We start from the raw sequence: 9,334 nt of genomic DNA, 5'->3' as shown, positions 1-9,334 counted from the left end.
GTCTACTTCTTACAATCTGGCAACAAATAAATTGCACTGCGAACAAAGTATATCAACAAAGAAAACATTTTTGTTTCATAATTTCTTCGTTATATTCCCTTACAAAGCTAGCTTTAACGCTTCGAGGTTTCCTTTGTTCTTGCCGTCGCCTCGGCGCTTGACCCAGACTTTCGCTCTGTAGTTGCTTAGTACTACAAAAAATTCTAAATCTGTGATATATGATTGATAAACGTAAAGTTAACTGTATAAACGTGTTCAATGACTTTGTTACTTTTGATGATTGGAGAGCACTCGCTTCAATTCGCACACGAAAACTTTAGACTCAGTTTGAAAGCTCACGCAGCATGAGTGACTGTACGTTGCACGCTCACCTAACTTTAAGTTGCACGCGTACATGACTTTCCGTTTGTGCCTTGAATAATGAATAAGGCTACGTCCACACGTACCAGCGTATTTTTGAAACCGCTGATTTTTCTATGCGTTTGCACCTTTTGTCCACACGTAATGTATGTCTGGCCGTACATTGTGTTTGTATTTCCAGGCACATTTCACGAAGCAGAACGCAGTCTTCAGAGATATCCACGTGAACGCTGTGATACGTCTGACCTTCAGTCCGAAGAAGAAACCCAGACCAGTCTTAAAAGAAAGCACAAGTAAAACCTTTATATTCACAAACATATCTTTGATTGTTAAGAATTTATGATCTTGTCTTTTATACATATCTGTGGTGCTTGCATACTGCAATATCACCACATAATATAGTCCAAAAAGTGGAAGTTTGTAAACTTTTTAAAAATGCAAAGCCGTGTACACTTGTGCACTTCAAAAATTCATTGTATACTGTACCTTCTTGCACGTCTCTGTTTCCTGTGTGTGTTGTTAGAAATCAAACTAACTTTAGGAAACAATATGCCAAAAGCATATTTACAATTACTTAAGACCGTTTTTAATTTATTTTCTTTAGACCAAATCCCCTGTACACATATACGGACTCAGAGGATGAGCAGCCTACAAAAAAACGGTTTCCCCAGGCCCCTCGAGTGAAAATACCAGGTAATAAAATACTGTCTAGTGTCTGTGTACATATCTGTGTCTGACACAAGGAAACTTTTTTGACAAGTTGTCTGTATTCTTAAATACTTAAAAAATTATCTTTTTCTAAACAGCCCTCATCACTCCGCAGTCTGCCCCCCAGCCCACTGATAGCAACCATCATAATGCCCCACCCAGCTTCCGGCACCTTTCGCCACTCCGGCACAAACCGACACAGCTTTGCGATCTCGCCAGCATGCAGAGTCTGATGTCTTCCCTATAGATGGTATGCTTTTAAAAAAGCTTTAAAGCTGCATCACAATGTCATTGTACTCTTATCTAAAAAGAAAACCCAATTTATACTCCTGAATGTCATCTTGTTGTGATTTTTTTTCTGTAGATTCCAGAGACTCTGTGAGGCCACTATTACAAGGCAAGTTTGAAAATCTTGGAATTTCACAGTTTACATGGTATAACAAATATATGTGACAGGCAAAAACTAGTAAACACTTTTAGCAGTTACAAGAACTAACAAATGAATATCCAACAAAAGTGAATAGAAATACATTGTACTGCCAATACTTTGGTTTATTCTTTGTATGACTTGAAAATCAGGCTTTAGGGAAAACCAAATGACATGTTTCTATCATCAATTACATGAAGTAAACACACAAGCACTTGCATACACATTTAAGACATGAGACACGCTAATTCCATCTCATAAAATGTGTCTATAGGTGAGACGCTTTGCGTTGATTGGTGCTGCTGGACCACACTGGAGGTGCGAGTCCGCCGTGTAATGGTTTATGCCATTACAAAGGAGCTGGCCTCTGTACTCAACTGGGCAGGGGAAAAAATACCAAGGACCAGACAAAGCAAAAAAGGGCATTTAAAGAGACAGCGCTGTGCAGATGCATATTTGGTAAGTTTTAACATTTATTGTAGTTTTATGAGCCTAAAGTGAACAATAAAGGGATCAATTGATGTGCTGGGTGCGTTTCACATTTCCTATGTCTGTTTTTTGCTATATTACTTTGTCTTTCTTAATAACAAGACTTTCATGTCCGGTTAATCTGGAGATGGAGTCTTTGGTCTTCGGCTTGTTTTGTCCTCGGGTTGTACACTTTGTAGAGCCCGAGGACCCCATGTTTTCTTTTTTTTTTTTTAAAGGATACACGGCACACCATGCTAAGACATATCACATTTTCAGCTTATAGCTCTTTGGGAATCAAATGCGGCAGTTTGCTGATTTCTGCCTGGTGACTTTCATGTTTATCAGCCTAGGAGTTTACATACTTTCTCCCTGCTGAAGACAATTAACAAGAGCTTATTCATGTGCTCTAATTCCCTTTTTTTTGTGTGTGTGTCTATTTTTTGTCCTAGATGGCCTGGCGCAGCAGGTAGGGGCGAACTCTATGTCTGAGTTGGTCTTTGCTCAAGCAGTCCAGAAATGGCTCAGATATGCTCCAGATCGTACGGGTGGCGCGCAGGACACACATCATCCATCCCCATCCCGGAGTAAATAATAAAAAGTGACGTGAAACATAGAAATGTAAATAGGAAACTTTGTCTTTTAATAAAGTATTTTGCAAATGATACATGTCTATTGACCTTTTTTGTTTTTTTTCAATAAAAAGCAACTGTGCGAAAGAGGTGGAAAATCAATACCATATCTCAACAGTGTTTCAATGTCAACAGTGTTAGAAAATATAACGTCGAATCAATGTCAGGTTTCAACATTGATTCAACATCAAAACCTGACGTTGTTTCAACGTTAAAAATGGGTGCAAGAGTGATGTTGGGTCAACGTCACACTTCAACGTTGCTTCAATGACGTCGCCTGATATTGACTCAACATTGTTTCAATGTTTCCTTGCTATCTGGGTATCCATCACAAGAACATTCAGTCCCTGCAGTTATTATAGTGTCAGTTAAAATGGCTGTGATTACCCATTTTTTGTCCTAAATGTACAATCCATCGCAAAATGCTAAGAAAGGCATAGGCAACTTCTTCCTCAGACAACTTTCCACACATAAACATATCAGGAATGTGTTATTTCTGCAGCAGATTAAATGATTGGCTGAAAACATAACGATACTGAAATCTATCAGTTGTCTGTAAATTCCATGTTTATTCCATGTTCAAGCACAACGCATCAGATCCTACACTAAACAGTCACTTCTTATGTACAAATATCTAACAGCCAATCACATGACAGAAACCCAGTGAATTTAGGTATGTAGACATGGTCAAGATGACCTGACAAAGTTCAAACCAAGTATCAGAATGGGGAGGAAAGGTGATTTAAGTGACTTTGAACGTGCCATGGTTGTTGGTGTCAGACAGGTTCCTCTGAGTATCTTAAAAATTGTTGATCTACTGGTGCACAACCATTATTAGTGTTTACAGGGAAAGGTCTGAAAAATAGAAAATATCCAGTGTGTGGCAGTTCTCTAGGTGAAAATGCCTTCTTGATGTCACACCAAACTGCTTTACCAACAACAAAATTAACTCATATAACCACTTGTTACAACCAAGCTACGCAGAAGAGCATCTCTGAATGCACGGCAGACCTTGAAGAAGACGAACAGCAGAAGACGGCACCGGTGCCACTCCTGTCAGCTAGTTAGAGGAAACTGACGCTGCAAATCCCATGGACTCAACAAAATTGGGCAATATCAGGCTGGAAAGATGTTACCTGGTCTGATGAATGTGAATTTCTGCTGTGACATTTGGTAGAGTCAGAATTTGGCTTAAGCAACATGAAAGCATGGAAGTTAGAAGAGGGGTTAATAAACCCAATCAACTAGCAAGGTGTGCCTAATAAAGTGTCCAATGTAGTGACTGTGTCACACACACACCTGAAATATCAGGAGACTGTAAAATTGCACTTGTAAGACAGTTCTGGAGCTTGTCAAATTATGTGGTCTTTATACAATTTTAAACCCATTATGAGCAAGCACTTGGCAACAGTGGGAAGCAAAAACTCCCTTTTAACAGGAAGAAACCTCTGACACAGCCAGGCTCAGGGAGGAGCAGCCATCTGGGAAACTATACTTAGGGTTAAAGTAACATGCACAGTATTGTGTTGTTTTAAATGTACATTTTGCACCGAGTCCTGTTTGGAGGTTGTGTAGTAAAATATTAATACCTGGAAACTAAAACAGTTACATGAGTATAAACACAAACAGGAGCAAAATTACAGAAATACTTCACTGAATTTATTGTCATGTGAAAAAACAAGAGAAACTTTATTATTAGACATCACCAAATTATAACCTCTTCAAAATCAAAATATACTGTAAAATGTCATATAGAAACCATCTTACAGCCTCAAGTATTACATGTGCTTTGCACTGTGAAAGGGCTGGCAGCAAAGTCAGATTACGCAACAACACCAAACAAGTGAGGGCAGCTGTGTAGGTGTTACACTATGAGCAGAGGATTTTGTCTGAGTTCTTGGTAAACACTGAGAAGCAGTCGATCTCTCTGCACTGTGGACACGACCTCACCAAAGGCTCCCGAGATCTGACTTTGCTGGATCTGTTAACGCACAGAGGACACATGAAAAAAAAAAAAAAAACACACAGACGAGCTTTAATCTTAACACACTTACAGACATCCCAAGCCCCCAAAAGCTCTAAAGTCTTGCTAATCAATTAATTGAACTAAGAGAAAATAGCTGGATAATTACGTGTATTTAATGATACGGTGGGCTTTGACATTAATGGGATTAATCGTCAAGCGCAGGCCCACTTACCTCGGCCCGCTGCAGCGCCCGTCTTAATCCTAAAATCTGGACATTCTTTGTAGAGGCGGCTTTCTCTGTGGCGCTCTGCAGCAGAGTCTGCGTCGAGGAGCAGAGGAAAAATTCAAACCCAAAGAATTTCAAGTAAAACAGGGACATGAAGCGTTGTTCTCAAGCCCAAAGACACGATAAAGCTTCTTTTAAACCGACCACACTGTTTGCAGCACACGTTAAAAGAATCGTCCCAGTTTCCATGTCATAGCACTGACTCACAGCTCTCCTGCATTTGCGAGTAGCTTAGTGTGTTTGTTATGCCCCTTCTTTTTTTCTTTTTTTTTTTTAAAAAAAGCTTCTTTCGGTTGCTCCCTTATTCACAAGGGGTCACCACAGCAGGTAGCTCCGCATGTTTGATTTGGCAAATTTTTTTAGGCTGGACGTCCTCCCTGATGCAGCCCTCCCCTCCCCTTCCCAAAGGATTTGTGTCTCCTCCTGGAATCGAAGCGGGGGGTCTTTCGCTTGTTAGGCTAACATGTGAACCACTGCACTAGGGAGCCGCTATTTTTACGCTCCTTCTATTTATGCCAATTCAAGTGGCTGGAAGGTGAATGGCAAATTTGCACGTATCACAAAAGTCTAGCAGTATGTTCTACATCAGTGGTGTCAAACATAAGGCTCGGGGGTGAGAATCGGAGACTCCAATCCAGCCCCACTAGACATGTTTGGCAAAGCTGAAAGAGGAGATAAATATTGAATTCTTGTGTCCATGGTAAAAGAAATAAATAAAATAGGACATTTTCTGTGAATTAACAAAAGCTATCTGCTTTATAATTGGAGAACAGCTGGGCCAATCAGCAACCAGAAGCTTTTCTGTTAATTTCTTACATTTTATCCCCTAAGAGTCACACTGACAGATTTCTCTCCTTTGCTACAGCAGCATTTCTTTATCATGCAGAAAAACTGCGATAATATTGAAGTTGTACTTCTTTTTCTTATATTAGCATATCTCTGGGATTAAATGTGCATTTAACCCACTTTACAATGACAGAAATGGGAGTTTGATTGGGCTGGCCCACTTAAGATCAAATAGTGTGGCCTTTGATGTGAAGTGAGTTTGACATCCCTGTTATACACCTGTACAGTTTTACATTAAAAAAGAAGAATGCAAAATGTTCAAAATCTGAAACTACCTAAATTTAGCCAGAAATTAGCTTGTGTTATATAAGTGTGTTCTGTACCTGGATCCGGCGCAGCACAGCATGGTGCAGGCCACACACCGCTGCTAAAGATGAGCTCTCGATCTGAACCTCGATTGTAGCCTCCTTGTCTGTGCTCTCCTCCTCCCCCACATTTATCTGGAGAATAAAGGAGCATTGACAATTAGGATATAAAACATACCAATATATGATTATATCATATTAGATAACGATTCACCTCTTTCACTGTCAGTTTCATTGCCGCTCCGTTTGGACCACGAGCGTGGACCACTGAGGTGCTCAAAGCAATCTTGTCTCCTTGGCAACCCATCTTCACTCCTTCAGTATCTTCAGACAACAGTCGCTCAAGCAAAGACAGGCAGAGATCTTCGGGGTCTCGTATCGACTCTTTGGTATCCAAATTTGAACTCTTTTTTGGCTGCAGCGTATCCCTCGCTAACTCTGATGACACCCGTACGCTTGCTGAATACTTCTCAGGCTCAGGCTTTGCAGCACTTTCTCCTCCTCTGTTCGTTCTACCGCTGCACCTGAGCTGGCGCGAGCTTAAAAAGTTCTGGATACTATCTGCTGCGGCACTGCTTGGCTGAACTGTGGCCATCTTATGAGTAGCTGTGGGACTGTTTAGCTGCAGAGCATGCAGCCAGTCCACTGTCAGTGTGGACAGGGGCAAACTGATACAGCTGCTCTGCAAGCCCGCAAAGCTCGCCGCCACCTCCTCCTCTCCCAGAAGACTCGAGAGCGAGAAGATGAGCGAGCAGCTCACAGTCATGGGGAAAGATGCATCACCTGCAGATGCGATAGGCAGAGATGCTTCGAATGTTTCCCCCGGACAGAGGTCGCGGAACGGGAATGAAAAATTAGTGGAGGAGCTTTCTCCTGCTGGGGAGGAAGAACAAGACAGAGGGGACACCGTAATGCTCAGCGTCCAGCATCGTTCCAGGACAAATGGACTTGAATTATGCAGGAAACACACGAGGCTCAAGGAGTCTTTCTGAAGCAGTCTGCTCCAGCTAGTCTCGACATGACATCTGATTGGTTTCTCCTTAATTGGAAGATCAGTAGTTGCATCTGCCATCAGCAGGAAACTGATGCTGACGGCGTGATTCAGAAGCCTCAGTAACTGGTTTTTGGATTTGATGACTGTTTTCAGCATTGATGCTCTATATGAAGAAAGCAAGAAAAAAAAATCACATATATATTTACAGATCTTTGCTGTGTTTTATTTAAATGTCGTCTTTCACACCCGATCAAATACTTGTCAGGCATACCTCTCACAAACATCCCCGATGGCAGACAGGAGGTCCCTGACACTGCGGCCCACCTGTGTGGAAGGAAGCTTACACAATCCTTCATCCACCCTCCCCGCAGGTAAGCAGATCCTCCGGAGCTGCCCTCTGGCAGACATTCCAAGCAGCTGTACATCACCTGATGTGCAGAAAGCATTTTTAGAGTTAGGAAAAATAGTTTGAGAGTTTAAATTAGAATACAAGACAGAATTACATGAGTGCACAACATGTAGAACCTGTGCATTTTTTCTGTTTCCTAATTTGAAGAGCACATTGAAGCTGAACTTATAATTAATCAATTCAAAGTCAGCAGGTCTATTCTGCTTACCCGCAGTGCTGCATGCAGGCTCAGCCAGGGCGATGACTCTGCACACATTTAAACTGCTGGGGCTCTGGAGGGGAGCTGCTGTCGTGCCAGATGTCTCTTCCCCTCTTTCTTTGCTTTCTCTCGCAGACGATCCCTCCGACAGATCCAGTCGGAGCAGATCTGCACCAGTGCTGTAGTAAAAACAGCTTTTATCCATGCAGCCGCACCACACAGGCCCTGGTACACACCGCTCAGTAAAAGCAGCCACAGCATTTCCCCCCTCTGAGCCTGCCTTGTCAGTCTTGATCAGTACCACTCTGCCTTGTTCGCCCGCCGCCACCAAGCACTGTGCGTGACCCGTTTCTGTGACAACAGATGCACCGACAAAACAGACCGGCTGCTCCAGGCTGTGCAGGACTCGAAGGCGCGATCCCAGGAGACGCAGAGGAAGGAAACACAGGCGCCCGTCTGGCAGGCCGCAAAGGATGACTGGAGATTTGGCAAGGGCGGCTTCAACTCCAAATAACAGTTTGAAGAGGAGAGGCTCCAGGTGGAAGTGGTCTTGAGCTACAGTTGACTCTGCAGAAGCATTGGAGGGAGATGATACCTCTACATCACCCGAATGGATGCAAATTAGCACAGAGCCCTTTCTTGGTCCTCTATTTGACTCAGCAGCGCCACATTCCACAGCTGAGACCACCGGCAGATGGAACGAGCCAAACTCCTCGTGGCTAGTAGACGCCGTTTGCTTTGGCGTTTTGTACAAAGTCAGCAGCCAGGAGGCATCTCTCTGGCAAAGGGTCAGGAGCACAGAGCCAACGAGGAGCAGAGATGACACTTCATCTGCTCCAACAACGAGACACTCTTGGGAGATTTTCAGCTCAGCTGGACTGGAGGATGCATCAGCTTGAGAGCTTTGATCCCTGCAGAGGAGAAAGGTCATATTACATAAGATCAATTTAGCAGAGTTGAAATAACAGCATTGATTAAAAAAGGTTTACTTAAATCTAACTATGAGGGCTCATACCTGTGTAGTAGAAACTGTAAGTTTACACAGTAAACTCCACTCCTGCATGCAACATAGATTAGCTGCTTGTCCTGGTTTCCAACCAGGTCACTAACAGCAGCAGGTAACAGGAGGACAGTCTGGAACAGCACAATACGAAGCAACACACAGTATGGTTAATCCAGAGATATGACCTGCAGTGTAGCTTATGTCTTAGTATAGCTTAATATTTGATTGATATCTAGATTTATTAGCATCTTTTTTTCCTAATATATCTCTAGTTAACTTTTTTGCTTTCTGACCCTTGTGGTGTTGTAACAAGTGACTTTCCCCAGTGTGGGATCAATAGAGTACATAGATCTATATCTATTTATCTGTGTCTGATAAATGTAAATCGGATACTTGCCGTGATTTTCCTCTCACGTTTACTGAACACGTAGATCTCTTCAGTGCCAGTGCAGATTAAAACATCTGTTCCGAAACCACAGAGGATCTTCACTTTATAAGATCCTCCCGAAAACCCAAACTGTGCCCAAGTCTCGACAGCGCACCGTCCTTCCATAACTTGGACCCGGGAGGAGAAGAAGAAGAAGCCGCTGAATGAGCATATGTCACGTTAAGCTCACTTTAATGGTACTATCAGCTCAGTGAGGGATGCTAATGTGAGGTTATGTGAACCGGTTGTTGACAGAGGATGTGACACTACTCTCACAAAGTTCCGCGCGTTGTGCTTTCGACCA

General features: G+C 42.6%; 1 protein-coding gene and 1 long non-coding RNA gene across 2 annotated transcripts; one reads left to right on the top strand and one right to left on the bottom strand.

Annotated features, from left to right (window-relative positions):
* The first annotated feature begins 1,631 nt into the window (after nucleotides 1-1,631).
* Nucleotides 1,632-2,628, top strand: LOC134623710 (uncharacterized). The gene is made up of 2 exons (XR_010093437.1): nucleotides 1,632-1,954; nucleotides 2,416-2,628. It is a non-coding gene; the product is annotated as an uncharacterized LOC134623710 (long non-coding RNA).
* Nucleotides 2,629-4,267: 1,639 nt separating this feature from the next.
* On the bottom strand, nucleotides 4,268-8,950 carry LOC134623707 (Fanconi anemia core complex-associated protein 100-like). The gene is made up of 8 exons (XM_063468733.1): nucleotides 8,897-8,950; nucleotides 8,616-8,734; nucleotides 7,610-8,511; nucleotides 7,264-7,420; nucleotides 6,213-7,155; nucleotides 6,017-6,133; nucleotides 4,794-4,880; nucleotides 4,268-4,576 (listed from the first exon to the last, which is right to left on the bottom strand). Exons 1-8 carry the CDS (start codon nucleotides 8,948-8,950, stop codon nucleotides 4,460-4,462), a joined length of 2,496 nt encoding a protein of 831 aa, XP_063324803.1. The 3' UTR covers nucleotides 4,268-4,459.
* Nucleotides 8,951-9,334: the final 384 nt, after the last annotated feature.

This window comes from Pelmatolapia mariae, unplaced genomic scaffold (genome assembly GCF_036321145.2).
Source record: "Pelmatolapia mariae isolate MD_Pm_ZW unplaced genomic scaffold, Pm_UMD_F_2 NODE_ptg000849l+_length_58135_cov_1, whole genome shotgun sequence".
Classification (NCBI taxonomy): domain Eukaryota; kingdom Metazoa; phylum Chordata; class Actinopteri; order Cichliformes; family Cichlidae; genus Pelmatolapia; species Pelmatolapia mariae.
Note: the sequence above shows the minus strand (reverse complement) of the source record. Positions and strands in the feature narration are given on the sequence as shown.